The sequence below is a fragment of the Oryctolagus cuniculus genome, chromosome 16, assembly GCF_964237555.1.
Source record: "Oryctolagus cuniculus chromosome 16, mOryCun1.1, whole genome shotgun sequence".
NCBI classification, from domain to species: Eukaryota; Metazoa; Chordata; class Mammalia; order Lagomorpha; family Leporidae; genus Oryctolagus; species Oryctolagus cuniculus.
In genome coordinates, this window is record NC_091447.1 from 61,622,878 (window position 1) to 61,640,006 (window position 17,129).

Below are 17,129 nucleotides of genomic sequence, written 5' to 3' on the forward strand. Positions count from 1 at the left end.
GGGAAACCACTCCCGAATCTGCCCACAGAGGCAGCATCTCAGACATTGGAAGGGCCCTGGGGTTCTAGCATAAGCCAGGTCTCCCACTGGCAGGCAGCAGGCTACCTAACCCTAACCCTGGGGCATGTGGGGCCACTGGAGCGCAGGGACGCGGATGCTGGCCGGCAGGGCACAGGCCTCCCAAAGCTGGTTCTTCCTCCAGACAGGTGGGGCGTGCCGTAGCCAACAGCAGCCCCGGGGCTCTGGGCTGTCCCTCCCTGACCCAGTTGTGCTGTTTGGATTGCAGCCGAGAAAGTCGACGTGATTGCTGGCTCTTCCAAGATGAAAGGCTTCTCGTCCTCAGAGTCGGAGAGCACCAGCGAGTCCAGCTCCTCGGACAGTGAAGACTCCGAGACAGGTGAGCATCTCCTTAGACTCCTCCCACCTCCCTGCCTGCGCCCATTGCCAGCTCGGTCCTGTGTGCTGGCTATCAGGAGCCCAGAGACAGTGGTCCTGAGAGCTTGCTGGGCCTTTGCATCTGTCCATTTCCTCCCTGGGGTTTGTGCAGCTTGGGCCATTCTCACTGTCCCTGCTGAGGCCCCAGCTGGCTGGGGAGGAGCTCTGGGTAGGAGCATGCAGGGGGCGGGGCCGTGAGAACTGTGGGCAGTGGGGCCCAGATGGAGTCACTGGCCTTGGTGTAAGCCTGCCCAGCCTCCCACCCCAGAGGAGATGACACCCCGTGCTCTTGCCTGTACCACAGCTGCATTCCAGGGTAGGTGCTGGGCCAGACTGGCAGGCCTGGAGCCCCCTGCAGGTGACAGCCCTCACAGGCCCGTCTGCTCCCCTCCCTTGGGTGTGCTCCCTGCTGCGTTGGCTGCTCCTGTCTGCTCTTCACTCTGCATGTACCTGGCCAAGCACACCCTGCCCCTCTTAACAGTCTTCTCCATGCTCCTTTTCCAAGTGCCCTTCCAAGGAAGGGAGCCCACCTTCTAAGTAGCAGCTTCGGGGCAGGAGGTGGGGGCAGGTGGCAGTGTCGGGAGCTGGGTAGTCGTGTGGGGGTTGCACTTTCCTCACTGTTCTCAGGGGGAGCAGATGCTCAATGCTGGCCTGGCAGAGAGGGCAGGAAAGAAGCCACGGCCCACAGGCCCATTGCCCAGCTATGCTGTGCGGCAGAGCTGAGCGTTCTAGGGTCAGCAGGGTTGCCACATGCAGACAAGCCTGCGCCCCACCCTGGAACCAGCCGGAGGCTCTCAGGCACGCTCCCCTGGGTGAGCTGAGGTGTGGAGATGCCTGGTGGGAAATGTGTGTTTGGGCAGCAGACTGCTGGCAGGTTCTTCTGTGGACCTGCCATGCCTCTACCCTGTGATTCTCACTGGGAGTGAGTGCTCACCCCCCAGGTAATCTGCACACGTGGGAAATGACCTAATGGTGCCCAGGAAGGCCCAGAGGCCCCTGCACAGCAGTTGGAAAGAGCCCTGTGGCTCCAGGGTGTGTGCCAAGGAAGACGCAGGTTGAAGGGAGGAGTTCCCTGTGAGCCTGGAGTGTGCTCAGGGCTTCTTGGGTCTCCAGTGCCTTGGACAACCTTGTTTCACATGGACCAAGAGGAGGTGCAGCCCGTTAAGCTACATTTGTTCTGTACTCCTCTGACACCAGCTGGGTGCAGAGACTGCAGTGGGTAGTGTGCTGTCCTCCCAGTCACCCCTTTTCTTTTTTTAATCACTGTTCTCCAGCCCAGTGCTGTTGTAGCCAGCAGGGAGCGCTGTGCCCCCACCCTGCAGGGAAGGCAGGGCTGGCCCCAAGCAGGAGGGTATAGTGACTGGCCGTATTCTTGGACCCCATTAGCATTCTTGGTGGCCGCTAACTTTCCGTTTCCAGTCCCGACCAAGCCTTGTGCTTGCCTGCCCCTGGGTTTTTGCCCCTCTCACCATTCCTTGCTACCAGGGGGTTTGCAGCCTTTTCTTTAGAAGATCCAAGTGACCAAAGCTGACACTGGCAGGGGGCCTGATCTGATGCATCACCTTTTGAAGGGGGGAGGATGTGACCGCCAGGCCCGGATTGCGAGTGCGAGTGCATGACTGTGACTGCAGCCTTTGTCTCTGGCCCCGTAGCCCTGGCCCAGTGTGTGGGCTCCTGCCGGAGTGCCCCAGGCTCCTCCTGCCACTGCCTGCTGCCAGGGCCGCCGTGTGTTTCCAGCAGTTCTCTGCTGCTGCAGAGGTTTTTTATTTTATTTTTTATTTTTTGTATTTCTTCCCCCACTTTAAAGAAAGTGGAAAGATTGTGCAACAAGTAATCTGAGAGTCCTGGGAACAGCTGTCCTAGTGGGAAGGAGGGTGAGATTTACAGTCTCAGAGCTGCCTGCTCCCAGGCTCCCAGGCTCCAGCAACCAGCCCTGGCTGCTCGCTCGGCTGCCTTCGCTCAGACCCCCACCCCACCCCTCCCTGCGCCTCCCCAGTCCCTCTTCCCAGCTGGCCTCCACACCTTGGGTTTTGCCTGATAGATCCCTTTTGTCTTTGAGGTCCTGGCCAGCAGGGCTTCCCTTGGCCCCGTGTGTGCCGGGAGCTCTTGCAGGGCAGCTGCTCAGGAGGGGGCCTGCCGGGTGGGATGTTTGTGTGGACCCCACCAATCCCTCCCGCACAAGACTCTGCACTCTTCCTGGGGCAGGGGCCAGGGTGGGGGCCAGCAGCCCCAGTTTCTGCGGCCATCTTCCAAGGCAGCCCTGCCTTGCGGGAATGGGGCTGGGTAGGGGGCCACTGAAGGTATTTCCCTTTGGTCTTTTGGGGCTTAATTGTTTCCCCTTCCTTGTTCTTCTGTTTCCATTTGGCTTGGAGCCGAAATTCCTGAAAGGGCTTATTTTTGTCACTTGTATTGAGGGTCAATTTTGCTGACACGGCCCAGAGAAGGGACTCGCCAAAAGAAACTTAAGAGAGGCACTAGGTTGGGGTTGATGGGGGTTGGGGGGAGGGGTCCAAGGAGCCCTCCTGGCAGCTGTCCATGGACTGACTGATGGGGGCATGGGGCTGGTCCTCTGCAGTCGGGCTGCAGTGCAGGGAAGCCGTGCACAGACTTGGAGGATGTGGGGCTGCTCTGCAACCCCTGCCCAGGCAGCACGAAGCACCGTCCCCCGGTGCCACCACTCCCGCTGAAACTGGCTCCTACTTGGGTTGTGGTCCCTTATTGAGCTGTGGTTCTGCGCACAGCCTGAAGCTGCTTGGGAGTTCAGTATGAGCGGTAGGGCCCAAATTCTACCCTTGCCCCCACCCCAGGGCGCCTGCAGAACTGGGCTGGGTGACCAGAGGAGGACACCATGGTTCTCCCCTTGGACTGCCCTCTGAGGTGTTCTGGGAGCAGAGCTGTAGCTTCCCTGTTGCCAGTGCTAGGATCAGGTCTGCCTGGCCCACGGAGCAGGGAGAGAGCCCCTCCCTCCAGCTTGCATGCATCACGTTCTCACAGCTAGCTCTTCCCAGATGCCTGCATCAGGTGTTGGTTGGCAGAGGTGGCCATGAGACTTTGTGTCCCCTCAGGAGCAGCCCACATCCCCAGCTGCTGGACCGAGATGTGGGGTCCAAGGAGACGGCTCAGACCTTGGCCTGGTCTTCTCATTGCAGCAGGAGCACAGTGCTGCTATTTTAGTCTCTTGATTTCCTTTTCCCAGGACTGGAACACGTGGGCGTCTCTTAATAGCTCCGAGGGAAAAAGGAATGCTTGCTGTTTGGAAAGACTTGAGCTGGGAAGTGCAAACAGAGGCCAGGGGGCCTTACACACGGCCAGCTCCAAGTCTCGGGAGCCGGTCACGTCTCAGGGCCTCCTGCTTGCCTGCTCCCAGGTGTTGCACCCATCCTCAGGGAAGGGATGAGGCCCCTGGCGAGGGGTGGCAGGGTGGACTGGCCTGTTTGCGTAGCCAGGTGACACCCCCACCCCCACACATGTGCAGGAGTTGCAGCTGGAGGGATTCTAGGGCTTCACAGTAGGCGAGGGTGAGCCTCATGGAATGTGGCCCGCAGTGCGAGGCCAGGATGGGCGGGTTTTTCCCATGCGCACTCCGTGCCAGGAAGTAGGGAGTAGTGTGTCAGTGCATCCAGAACTCCAGCACAGGCGTCTGCTCTGCTGCGTGGGTGGGAACCGGCCCAGTGCCCCTCCCTGTTCCAGGGAGCTATTTTGAATGCCCTGGAAAAGGGAAGAAGTCCCTAGGCTTTCTCCTTGGTCTGTGTCTGTTTCTCTTCAACAGTCTGTGGCGGTTGGTTTGTGTTTGGGATCTGGGGGAACACAGGGGACAACGATGATCCCCTCTTGCCACCCAGGGCCGTGTTTCTCGGGCCTTTTTCTCCCCTCTCCCAGGCCACAAGCAAGGGCTGGCATCAGCCTGGGCCCAGAAGACAGGTGACCCGCTGGGTTCAGCTCCAACTCGGCAGGCCCCTGGCAGGCCTGATGAACCTGGCTGGTGGGACGGAGCAGGGCCACCTCACAAACTCAAAACGCACAGCTTCAGGAGTGGTACAGGGCGTGCAGTGTGTGCTGAGACAGGCACACGGGGCGCGCATAGTGGCAGCAATTGTCCAGTCGAGAGGTGTGGAAGGTTGCTGAGGGGAGGTGGTTGTCTCCACCGCAGGCCGGGCAGGGGCAGGGCTGCTGATCTGCAGCCCTGTCCTTGTGCACTGGCAGCCACGGGGGCTCAGAAGGCGGCTCGGTGTGCAGCTCTCTTCTGTTCTTGTGACTTGAGTGGCGCGTTCCACACCATTTCTCTCACACTGGTTTCTCTCTCCCTCTATGTAGGTCCCGCCTAATCATTGGACACGGACTCTTAATAAAACGGTCTTCAGTTCCAGATTCCTTCCCAGCGAGCTATAGCTTAAGTTCATATTTCTTCTGTGAAAGGGACAGGACTCCATCAAGTTATGGAATTCCTCAGAGCCCGGGCCTGTCCCCTGGGGTGGATTAGCTAATGGCCAGCAGCACACGCCTGCTCCCGCCTTCGGGAGAGGCTGCTGCCCGCTGTGTAAAGACTGCCCGCTGCCCTGCCCAGCCTCCCTGGTCATCTGGGTGGGAGGCACCCACCCTGGTGGGTGATGACAATCCCCCCCACACACACCTATACATGTGGTGCTGCTCCGTGTGCAAGGCCTGATCACAAGTGTGTGTTCTCTCTTCGTCCCCTCCCTCTCTTTCTGGGACTCCGGACCCTAAGTGCTTCCCTCTCGGACCTAGCAGTGCCATTAGCCCAGGAAAGCTCTCACTCCGCATGAGGAAGAAACTGACCTCCCGAGCGTTCCCAAAAGAGGAGTGGGGGCCTTAGAGGTGGGGCCAGCTGGGTCCTCGAAGGCTTGGTGGGGCTGTTCCTGCCCCAGGCCTGCTGTCTGGTGTCCCTGCAGCTCCGCCGGCTGGGGACTGTCACCAGCCATGCTCACAGAGCCTCCTGGAGTCCTCCTTCATCTCTGTTGTTCCCGTGTGTCTCTGACAGGTTTTGAGTGGCCTGGCTGCCTTTTTTTGCCCCCAGATTATCTGGCCTCTTCTCAAGGCATGTTAGGGAAAGGACTTCTGGGCTGCTGCCCTGTCCTCTCCCAGGAAACTGGAAGCCACTGCTCCTTAACCCTGACTGCAGTGTGCAGAGCTGCCTCGCTCGGCGGGCCACTTGGGCTCACCACGTGCATCCCCCAACCCCCAGCGTCGGAGTCAGGGCAGGCGGGCGAGCCAGGGTGGTCATGCTCCCACCCGCCCCTGCCTTGGGCTGTCCTGTGCATGTCTCTGCAGGCCATTAACCAGCGTGAGCGTGCTCCTAGTCTTCAGTTCCCTAGAAAGCCGACAGCACTGGGGCTGGGGCAGGCGAGGGCTGCCGCATCATCCAAGCCCTCCCAGAGGCTCCGGATAGGCATTTTTGCTCTAAAAATAAATATCGGCCCTTTTTTGGTCATGAATCCAGCATCTCAGCAGAAAACTGCCTGACATGAGAAGTCCCCTCAGGATTAGCATCTTGCAGTTTGGGGGCTTTCTCTCCCCCCCCCACCCTTTTTGAAAGCGTAGTTCGTGTGTACTTCTCAGAGGCACTTCTGTCTTCCTGGCCCGTCCAGGAGCTGGAAGCAGGCTTGGGGCGGTGCGACTGCTGGCCATGGGCAGCAGCTCCCCACCCCCACCCCGGTTCCTCTTGTTCTTTGAGACTCGGCAGCTGTCACTGCCCCATACCTGCAGCGATGCTCTCCACTTGCCCAGGCCTCCCCTGGGCGAGCTGCCCTGTGGCCTGCGCTTGATGTGTTCCCAGTAAATGTGGCTGGGCTGGGACTGGGGGGGCTTAATGCCCGGAGGCTCCCACAGGACGGTTGGGAAGCTGCTGGCACTGTTTTTCTGGGAAGATCCTGCTGTCTCGGACCAAATGGCAGCCTGTGTTCCCACAGTATCTTGGCGCCCGGGCCGCCCCGCCCCTCCCTGCCAATGTGCGTGCGGGCAGCTGGAACCCTGGGCCTTTACTGTCCAGGGGTCCCTTGCTTCCTGCCTGCGGTGGGGCTTCATCTGGCAGAGAACGCTCAGGGCTCGTTGAACTTGAAAGGTCTCTAGATGTAAACTGTCCCCCAGGAACGCAGCCAGAAGGGACATTGCCCACCCACTCCTATCGCTGGCAGCCTCCTGGGTGGAGGCAGCGGGAGGTGCCGGCCAGAGGCCTCCATGGACCAGCTGGCGGTGGGTCCTGAGGAGGACACGTAGGAGGGGCAGGGAGGGCGCCTCTGCTCTGCTCTGCCCTGCCCTCACCCCTCCAATCTGTCTCCTTTCCTGGAGGGGCCGGGATGGGGGCGGGGTGGGGGAAATCAGTGTTTTGATCAGATTTTACGAAAAACATTTTATTTCTTTGTACAATTTGCCATCCTATGTAAAGATACGTTTGTGTTGAGTTGAAGATTGTCATGGAATAAAGATCACACAGTACTCGAGGCCATCTTCATGTAACCCTTTCTAGAGAGTTTTGTGTGGGGGTGTCGGGGCTGGTGTGTCGTGAAGCTTGTGCACTTCCTGTCTTGTCTTTCTAATTGGTAATCCTGAACCACAGCTCGGGCCGGTCTGCCCCAAGCAGGCCTCTAGCACCCGCTGGTCTTCGCCGTTCCCTTCACTGGCCGGGTCCTCAGGGTCTGCCATGTGCCTCCCACCTCCCTCCCCCTACCTCTAGGCCTGCCCTGCCCCCAGGTTGCCCCAGCATTTCTGAGGGTCCCTGGAGACAAGGCTGGGGATCCTCGACATGCTCCCTGGAACCCTGCCAGCCTCTGCACCCTGTCCCACGCCTGCTCCAAGGGGCTGGGACGACCTGCCCTACTTTTATGCTTCCTCCCTTAGCTTTCCACTGCTGCCCCTCCCCACACCCCCAGGTCCCCTCAAAGGTGTGCCCAGCGTGCAAGCGGCTGCCCCTCCCCCAGTTCCCCTGGCTCCATCATCCTCGTGGGCTGGAATCTCGGTGCTGGGGATTGCTCCCTTGGTGCAGTGGTCTCTGCTGCTGAGGCACCGCCTCTGGGGTGCAGGGTCCCTCTGGGCCTTTGCTGCCCTGGTCCTGCGCATATACCTGGCCGTGCCTCTGACCCGCCTTCCCCCACAAGAGTAACCCAGCACCCTGGCATCTGGGTGTCCTCAGTAGCAACCTCTTGCCTCTTGTATGAGGATGTGACTGTGTAGCTGCTGAGGTCCGTGTCCACGTCTCTGTCTGTGCATGGAGTGTTGGACTCTCATGGAGCACGAGGTCCCTTCTTGGCACCCTTGGTGACATGCCACACCGCACAGCCGTCCTCCCCAGGGCAGCTTCCGAGCCGAGGTAGCTTGGACTCGGGCGAAGCATGCGTTCCTTTGGCGGCGGCAGGGAGCTCAGGGGACACCAGGCAAAGCCACGAGGTGCCTCTCAGGGTCAGGAATCCGAGAGACATCCTGCCGTGGGTGCCCGCCTCAAGCCTTGTTGATGGACAGCCTTGCACCTGCCCTCCCAGCCTGTGTGGCAAGGGACTTCCAGCTGCCGGGATTCCTTAGTGCTCACACCCTGCACACACACACACACACACACACACACACACACACACACACACACACCCCAACACAGCTTGCAGAGACAGGCACATCCAGGTGCGGGCCCTGAGGAATCCCTGGGGCCCAGTGCCGTGCATTGTGTCCCAAAGCAGGGACTTGGAGATCCGTCTTCCCCTAACCCCACAGAAGGAGAAATTGGCCAGTGCCGTCCACCTCCAACCAGCCATGGCAGTGAGCGCCTGTGCTGGTGATTCCTGGTCACTGGGGAGGCTGGCCCTGGCTGGAGGGGGGGTTGGGGTGGAGGGGCACATGCCCATTTGGCCAGTCCCATGGATCTGTGGCCAGGCCGTGCCCCGTACCAGCACCCCTGGTCTCCCTCAGCCCCACCGCAAGCATCTCTGCTTCCTCTTGGAGGGTGGAGAAGAGGGGCTTGGAGGCTGCATCATGGCTCCGTTTTAAGCTGTGTGACCCTGGACAAGTCCTCCCACTTCTCAGAAACCTCACTTTTCTCAGCTGTAACTAGAGTGGAATCCTTTCCAACATCACAGGTGGTTCCAGGGCAGAGAGTAGGTCGGGGTTCTGGGCGTGCGGTCACTCGGTCACCACAGTGGGTCTTAACCCAAGCATAGGGGGAGGCGCTGGGGCAGGGTCTCAGCAGCCAGGAATCATCTTTTCGTGGAGTGGGTGGGGGGAAGCTTCCTGAGGCCCGGGCTCCCAGTAGGAGAAGGGGCAGGCGGTACCATGTACATCCCCTCCCTCCCCAACAACCACCACCTTGTCCCTGACCCCAGTCTGGTCGCCAGCCCCTCTCCTGAGCGTGCAGCCTTGTTTCCAGCCCTCCTGCACCACAGCCAGCTCCTGGCCACCTCCCCCAGAGCCTCCCTCACCAGCTTCTCTTTTCCCTTTGCAGAAATGGCTCCAAAGTCGAAAAAGAAGGGGCATCCCGGAAGGGACCAGAAGAAGGTAACCGAGGCTCACAGGTGTCTTCCAGGCTCTGGGCCCTACCTCAACCCCTGCCTGGGGAAACCCTGGCTCTCCCTAACTAACATCTGCCTGTCTCTCCGCAGCACCATCACCACCACCATCAGCAGATGCAGCCGGCCCCAGCCCCTGTGCCTCAGCAGCCGCCCCAGCCTCCCCAGCAGCCTCCACCACCTCCACCACAGCCACAGGCACCGCCACCGCAGCCGCAACAGCAGCCGCAGCCACAGCCACAGCCGCAGCAGCCGCCCCCCCAGCCCCCGCCGCCCCCACCCTCCATGCCCCAGCAGGCAGCCCCGGCCATGAAGTCCTCTCCTCCGACCTTCATCGCCACCCAGGTGCCGGTGCTGGAGCCTCAGCTCCCAGGCAGCGTCTTCGACCCCATCCCCCACTTCAGCCAGCCCATCCTGCACCTGACGCAGCCTGAGCTGCCTCCCCACCTGCCCCAGGCACCCGAACATAGCACTCCGCCCCATCTCAACCAGCACACGGTCGTCTCTCCCCCAGGTGAGTTAGCGTGGCCACCCCAACTCTCCCCTGGAGACGGGAGGCGCCAGGTGACCATCCGGTCACCAGTGAGTCTGAGCTCGGGGCTGCCCTATAGGTTGAAGGAGGAGCCCTGGGACCTGCTGCGTGGGAGGGGTGAGCAGCTGTGGGTTCAGGTCTGCTGGACTGGGTATTGAGTTAGGTGAGAAAAGGGGTGGGGGTGGGGGTAGGCAGCTCCTCTTGAGTGCCCGCTGGCGTGGACCTGGGAGGTGCAGGACCAGTTCCGCCCACCAGAGGGGGTGGGGTAGACTGCAGAAGTCTGTGCTTGGGTGAGCAGCAGGGTCTGAGCTGGGACCTGAAGAGCCGTGCAGGAGTGAGGGTTGGGGGCAGAGTGTGAGCCCAAACAGCGCTGTCAAGGAGCCTGGTCCCATAGGCCTCACCTGAAACAGTGTGCCGGGAGCTTGTGGGAGGCCGTGGGGACTGGAGAGAGATTGCTGGTTGGAGGGAGGCCAGGATGGAGCAGCGAGGCCGGGCCGGGACTCGAGGAGGTACCCAGGCCTCACCACGCAGCATGCTGTGTCTTTCCAGCTTTGCACAATGCGCTGCCCCAGCAGCCATCGCGGCCCAGCAACCGAGCCGCCGCCCTGCCCCCCAAGCCTGCCCGGCCCCCAGCCGTGTCCCCCGCCCTGGCCCAGCCCGCCCTGCTCCCTCAGCCCCCCATGGCTCAGCCTCCCCAAGTGCTGCTGGAGGATGAAGAGCCGCCTGCCCCACCCCTCACCTCCATGCAAATGCAGCTGTACCTGCAGCAGCTGCAGAAGGTGCAGCCCCCCACACCGCTACTCCCTTCCGTGAAGGTGCAGTCCCAGCCCCCGCCCCCCTTGCCACCCCCACCCCACCCCTCCGTGCAGCAGCAGCTCCAGCAGCCGCCACCACCCCCACCCCCACCGCCCCAGCCCCAGCCTCCTCCCCAGCAGCACCAGCCCCCGCCGCGGCCCGTGCACTTACAGCCCATGCCGTTCTCCGCCCACATCCAACAGCCCCCTCCACCCCCTGGCCAGCAGCCCCCACACCCACCCTCAGGCCAGCAGCCCCCACCACCACAGCCCGCCAAGCCTCAGCAAGTCATCCAGCATCACCCTTCACCACGGCATCATAAGTCGGACCCTTACGCAACTGGTGAGTGCCCCTGCCCAGACTCTCGGAGGGTCAGGAAGCCCTTAGGGACCGTGCCAAGCTCCCAGGCGCTGAGTAGTTGGAGGCGGGGTCTGCACAAAGGGTTTCCTGGTGCTTCCTGCGGTTCTCAGCCAGGTGTCTGCTCCACTCCGACAGCCCAGGTTCAGCTTCTCTCGGTTCTCCTCTGGAGCTCCTTGCAGGCTTCCACACTGATTCTGCGGGACCCTGGGGGCTGAGTCCCTCATCGGCAGCTAGCTCAGTGCCCGTCCAGGACCCGTCTCACTGCCAAGTCCAGGCTCTGCTTTTCCCTTTGTGATGGGACAGGGGCCTCAATGCTCTGCTGGTGCTTGGGGGCTCTGGCTGCAGCAAGGGGCTGAAAGAAGGGCTCACTCGCCCTGTGTTCTTGTTTTTGAAGTGTTGGTGACCCAGATGTTCTGGCTGGCTCCAGCGGGAAACATGCCACTTGGTACCTCATGTCACCGTCAGGGCAGGGGTCGTGGCCTTGGCAGTGCAGACCTCCTGTCTTGGGGCTGCACCAGGTGCTGCCTGCAAACTGGGCCACAAGTCAGGACTAGGACTGCTTGCTAAGCCGCAGCAGAAGCTGCCAGATGCCAAGTGGATCATTGTGTGCCCTGAGCCAGGGGAGGGCAGCTGTCTGCCTGCCCTGGGAAAAGCCACAGCCCAGCTGCCACTCTTCCCCACCCCAGGGTAGGGAGAGGGGGCAGCTGTGGGCAGGTGAAGAGCTGGCACTCAGGGTCCACTCACTGGGGACCCTGGATCTCTACCTCAAGCTCGCAGGCCCCCTACAAGCTCCCGTAGCCTCCATCAGGGCAGTTGAGGCCTCTGGCTAAAAGCCAGGTTGTTAGGGTCGCAGCAGCGGGCGCCCGGCCAGCTTCCCGGTGGCATCCCTGGATCAGTGAGCCTCTTCCTAAAGCCAGCCAGCTAGCTGTTCCTCTAAAACGGGTGGGGAAGCTTTTCTCCGCCAGGGGCCAAAATTTGGGCGTTTGTGACGTCGTTGGGCCGTTACAAAACGAGCAGCTTCAAATGTTATCCTGCTGTGGGTTATTGAATGTCAGCTCTCACCTGCGGTTGCCGTGGCAGGACCAGGCTAAGGGATTTCACCGGCAGGACGGGCGCCCCCAGCCCAGCTCTAGTAAAACACAGGCCCCAGGTCTGGCTCAGCTCAGCTCACCACTCCTGAGAGTGCATCCGGATCAGAAGCCATCACAGTCCTGTCCTGTGGGCTGTGGTCTTGGTGGGGAGGGATCCCTGATAACTGAAATGGGAGGAAAGATCGGGGCGGGGCAGCCTAGCTCCAGGTGCTAGCTCCAGGAAGGAACAAAGGGACCCGCCACACCTGGAGCACTGTGTCCAGCTCCAGGCCCACCAAGACAGGTGGCTCTGGCCAGGGAGGCGTCCTCAGAGGCCCCGTGTCGACCAAAGCTCCGTATAGGGCACAGAGCAGGACACCAGTACAGAGGCATGGCGGAGAGGCAGTCTTCTCTGGTGGACAGTGGGGCTTGTCCTGAGCTGCAGCTGGCCGCGATGTGTGGCCCTCTCTGCCGCAGGGGTGCAATCCAGGGGGTGGTTTGTTGCTGGGGGGCTTGGTTTCCTTGCTGATAAAACCAAGGAGTCCAGATTGAGTGGTTCTTTTGCTGGAGGCTGGTAGCAGAGCTCGTGGCTTCTCCTGATCCATCCCAGGCACTTAGACCCTATGATTCCCTGGTTCCTCCTAGCCTTTGGTGGAAATAACCCCACCGGACCTGTTGTACGCCCTGCTGCCGTGGGGCGGAGTCAGGGAGCAGTCCTAAGGAAGGTCCTGAGGATCCCACTGCCTGCGGGGTCCTAGTCACCAGGCCGGGCCGATGCGCAGACTCCGTGCTTCCCGGGTGGTGGGGTGCACTGGGGCCCAGTGACTGCCGTGGATCTTCACATGAGCTAGACCAGGCTGCGCTGCTCTGTCCCAGGATGATTCTCTCAGGGCCTGCAGCCTCTGCTGTTGACCCTCACACACGCCTTGTCTCCTCTCCTAGGTCACCTCCGTGAAGCCCCTTCCCCGCTTATGATACATTCCCCCCAGATGCCACCGTTCCAGAGCCTCACCCACCAGTCTCCACCCCAGCAAAATGTCCAGCCTAAGAAGCAGGTAAAGATCAGGGCTGGGCCGCGGCCCGCAGGGTCAGGCACGGGCTGGGGCCGGGGGCGCCCACCTGCCTCACCGGCCACCGTGCCTGTGCTGTCCCAGGAGCTGCGCGCGGCCTCTGTGGTGCAGCCCCAGCCCCTGGTGGTGGTGAAGGAGGAGAAGATCCACTCGCCCATCATCCGCAGCGAGCCCTTCAGCCCCTCGCTGCGGCCGGAGCCCCCCAAGCACCCAGAGAGCATCAAGGCTCCCGTCCACCTGCCCCAGCGTGAGTGCCCTGCCCGCCCACAGCGGGGGCTCAGGCCCTGCGGCGTGGGCCGCACCTGAGCCCGCTGTCTGTGTTCCAGGGCCCGAGATGAAGCCTGTGGACGTGGGACGGCCTGTGATCCGGCCCCCTGAGCAGACCGCACCCCCACCGGGTGCTCCCGACAAGGACAAACAGAAGCAAGAGCCGAAGACGCCCGTTGCACCCAAAAAGGTAGGGATGAGAGGCCCAGGGTGCCCCTCAGCCCCTGGTGAGGCGCCCCTCTGACCGTCCCCTCTGCCCCGCAGGACCTGAAGATCAAAAACATGGGCTCCTGGGCCAGCCTGGTGCAGAAGCATCCAACCACGCCATCCTCCACCGCCAAGTCCTCCAGCGACAGCTTCGAGCAGTTCCGCCGTGCGGCCCGCGAGAAGGAGGAACGTGAGAAGGCCCTGAAGGCGCAGGCGGAGCACGCGGAGAAGGAGAAGGAGCGGCTGCGGCAGGAGCGCATGAGGTGGGCGGGGCTCCCAGCGGGCACAGGGTCCCCGGGCTGCACAGGCCCCTGCTGACGCGGGCCCTGCTGTGCCCAGGAGCCGAGAGGACGAGGACGCGCTAGAGCAGGCGCGGCGAGCCCATGAGGAGGCGCGCCGGCGCCAGGAGCAGCAGCAGCAGCAGCGCCAGGAGCAGCAGCAGCAGCAGCAGCAGCAGCAGCAGCAGCAGGCAGCCGCCGTGGCCGCCGCAGCCGCCCCCCAGGCCCAGAGTTCCCAGCCCCAGTCTATGCTGGACCAGCAGAGGGAGCTGGCCCGGAAGCGGGAGCAGGAGCGAAGGCGCAGGGAGGTGGTGAGTCAGGGGCCGCCGGACGGGTGGGGGTCCTGCCAGGAGCTGGGGTGGGGTGGGGTGGAGGTCGGGGCAGGCTCTCAGAGACAACCGCTGATGGGCCGGGGGCGGGGAGGTCTCAGCGTAGCTGCCGGAGCTCCACGCCTCACTCTACCTCCCTCCCTCCTCTCCAGATGACAGCTACGATCGACATGAATTTCCAGAGTGATCTATTGTCAATATTTGAAGAAAATCTTTTCTGAGAGCACCTAGGTGACTTGTGACTTTGATTTTCTGGCAAAACGTTGACTCTCCATAGTGTTAGGGGCGGCGGTGGAGGCGGCCACAGCGGCCAGGGGGTGATTTTCCTGGCCTGGCCCTCCTGCATGCTATGCCCGGGGCAGGCCTGACGGGCAGCTGAGGATCGCAGAGCCTGTCTGCCTTACAGCCAGCCGGAGCGACGGCCCACCACCCGCCACCCCCTCACGGGACGTCCGCCTGGCGCTCGCTCGGACCTGGCCCTGCGTTCTGCGTGCAGGGAGCCACACAGTAGACACGGGACACGGCTGCCGCTGCCACCATTGACTGGTTTTCTGTTCCTGAGAACGTGACGTTTGGTGACGTCCTGCCTGCCGGGGAGCCCTTCCCCCGCGCCCCTGCCATCGCCACCCAGTCCCCGGCGGCCAGGGCAGGCCCCCCGGGGGGCTGGAGGCAGGCGAGGGCCCCGGCCCACCCCTCGCTGGCACTGACTTTGCCTTGAACAGACCCCCTTCTCCCCCACAAGCCTTTAATGGAGAGCCGCTCTCTGTAAGTGTTCGCTTGTGCAAAAGGGAATAGTGCCGCCGAGCTGTGTGTCCTCGGGACTCGGTGATTTCGAGTGCGGCGGCCGCCCTCCCCCCCCACCGGCACGCGTGGGCGGGGCCTTGCCTGGGGAGTGCGGCCACCAACCAAAGTCAGTTCCCTGCCCACCTGTGTTTCTGGGTTTTTTTTTTTTTTTCTATATATATATATTTTTTGTTGTCGTTGAAGTCTATTTTATTTTTAACTCTCTCTTCTCCTCCAGACACAATGGCACTGCTTATCTCCAAATGGTGTGATCGTCCCTCCTCGAGCGGCGGCCGCGCCGCGCTGTGGGTAGTGTGTGACCGTGGCTGTACTGTGTAGTGAGCATAGTTGGCATACCTTTGTTGGAAGTTTGTTGGTGACTCCACCAAACTGGTGTAAAAAAAAAAAATTTACAAAAGGAAAAAAAAAAAAAAACACAAAAATCCACAAAAACCAAAACACACACACACACACACACACACACAGCCTATATTTTACTCAGTCTCCAACTTTTATTAGTCTGTTTTTAATTATAAAACCAGAAAGCTACAATTTCTTTTCCCTCCCCGCCACTGCCAATCTGTTGGCGGCAGCTTCTCTGTGTTTTTTTTTTTTTTTTTTTTTTTTTTTTTTTATGTCAAATCTGTTTGAATTTTTTTTTAAAACCAATAACGGGCAGGGCCAAGGGATGAAGTGGGCCCTGGGCAGTTCAGGGTCAAGGGATCAGGGGTGGAGGGGGCCAGAGACCTGAGGCTGACCCCCCAGCCCCCAGCCCCACGTGCCCGGCCCTGCCCCCCCCCCCACTGCTCCTTCCTCCGCTCGTTTTTTTAATTTTATAATTGGAGCCCTTAATGAGGTTACGCGTGCCATGAGAACCCACCCTACACCACGACGCTGGTGCCTCAGTGTTGGCCAAACTCTGGAGTCACTGACTGGTTTGAGTTTCATACGGTGAATATGCATTTGGTCTGTACTGATCATGGAATAAACACATCTCTCTTTTTTAATGCTGGCGTCTCCCTGACATTTTCTTTGTGAACCACCTGTTGCCTGGGTCAGGCCCAGGGCCCCAGCCCCACCCTGCCCCACCCCAGCCCTTCCCACAGCCTGTCCCCCTGGCCTGAAGCTGCGATTAGGGGACCCCAGCCAAGGTGGGCAGCCCAGCCTTGCAGAACCCTGGCCGAGCATACATAGACAGTATTCTCCTTTCCTCCTCCAGCCCCGCCCACTTACCAAAGGCCTGGAGCCGCTTCCCTCCTTTCATTTACGCTCAGGGTTACCCAGATTTCCTTAGAGGAAGTGGACGTCCCCACAGACAGGGCTTTCGCGTGTGCACACGCGAAAGGAAGACGCAGGTGTGCGATGCACGTGTGCGCAGAGACCTCGTCCTCCCCCTGTTAATGAACCCGAAAGCCCCTCCCCCTTCCCCCTTACTGCCCGTGTTCCCAGGGTCAAGTTCAGGCGCCCGGCCAGAGGCTTCTTCCTCCATTCTGCTTCCCACGTCCCGGGCGCGGGTTCACACGCCAGCGTGCTGATCTTAGTTATTTTGGATTTTCGGGGGTTTCTTCCGGCTCACCCCATCCCCACCCCCACCCCCCCAGCCTAACTCGCTTTTATTCAGAAACTTCCCCAGGCTGGGTCTCAGGGCCGGTGCTGCAGATGGTTCTGTGGGCACCTGCCAGGTGAATTGGGCCGGGGCTTTCTCTACCCTTCCCCCACCCACTTCCTCCGATGGGCGTGAATCTCTTTAACTGGGTTGCACTCAGAACCAGAACCGGGGTCTGTTCATTCCTCCAGCCACCTCCTGGAGCCCTCCCCGCGGTACTAGAAACAGCTGTAGTTGTTTTTTTGTTTTGTTTTGTTTTGTTTTTGTTTGTTTTTTTCCCCCTCTCCTCCCAAGAGTTAGAGGTGTGTACAAGCCCCTCCCCCACTGTACTGTATGCACGGATCGCTTGGCCAATAATTATGTCAGTGAACCTGAGACTTGTATTAAACACTTTAGACGTTTGTAGAAGGGAGTTCGTAGACTTTTCACTTATACTGAAGTTTTTTTTTTTTTTTTTGTGCAGTTCTCATTGCAAAAATAAACATTTGTACTGAATATAAAGTTACATTCCTGTGACTGTCTTGTTCCTAGGGGAAGGGGAGGGGGTGCCGTGTGGGAGAGGAGTGGAGGGGGAGGGAGGCCCCGTGGCACCCACCATAGCCAGGCAGCCCGGGCACACTGACAGAGTGATTGGAGAGCAGTGGATAGGACATCAACCTTGTGACACACACGGGCGGGGTGAGAGGAGGAAGGGTGGAAACCAGAGTGAGTGCAATGCAGGCTGCGTGTTCAGGACGCTGTAACTGGACGTCCCTGTGCTCCCAGGACAGGGCATAACGTGTAGCAGCTGTGACTAGACAGAGGGGTACACGGATAGCAATGCAAGGAGAGGAAGCAGTGTTTGAAATGAGGGGGCCATCACGGCCATCCTGTGTGAGTCCCGGCTGCTCTAC

The 17,129-nt window shown here is 60.7% G+C and overlaps 1 protein-coding gene across 7 annotated transcripts in view; it reads left to right on the forward strand.

The window, feature by feature from the left end:
- Positions 1-15,637, forward strand: part of BRD4 (bromodomain containing 4) — an 81,276-nt gene extending 65,639 nt beyond the window's left edge. For 3 of the 7 annotated variants that reach the window (XM_070058791.1, XM_070058786.1, XM_070058787.1), the window contains exons 11-20: positions 287-397; positions 8,876-8,928; positions 9,033-9,453; positions 10,021-10,608; positions 12,639-12,751; positions 12,851-13,013; positions 13,093-13,223; positions 13,298-13,503; positions 13,580-13,829; positions 14,000-15,637. In XM_070058791.1, coding sequence (XP_069914892.1) covers positions 287-397; positions 8,876-8,928; positions 9,033-9,453; positions 10,021-10,608; positions 12,639-12,751; positions 12,851-13,013; positions 13,093-13,223; positions 13,298-13,503; positions 13,580-13,829; positions 14,000-14,068 — 2,105 coding nt within the window. In that variant the 3' untranslated portion in view covers positions 14,069-15,637. Of the gene's footprint in view, positions 1-286; positions 398-4,749; positions 6,910-8,875; positions 8,929-9,032; positions 9,454-10,020; positions 10,609-12,638; positions 13,014-13,092; positions 13,224-13,297; positions 13,504-13,579; positions 13,830-13,999 lie in introns of those variants that run through there. The other 4 variants (XM_070058790.1, XM_070058785.1, XM_070058788.1 and 1 more) reach the window with 2 other exon arrangements.
- The last annotated feature ends 1,492 nt before the right edge of the window (positions 15,638-17,129 follow it).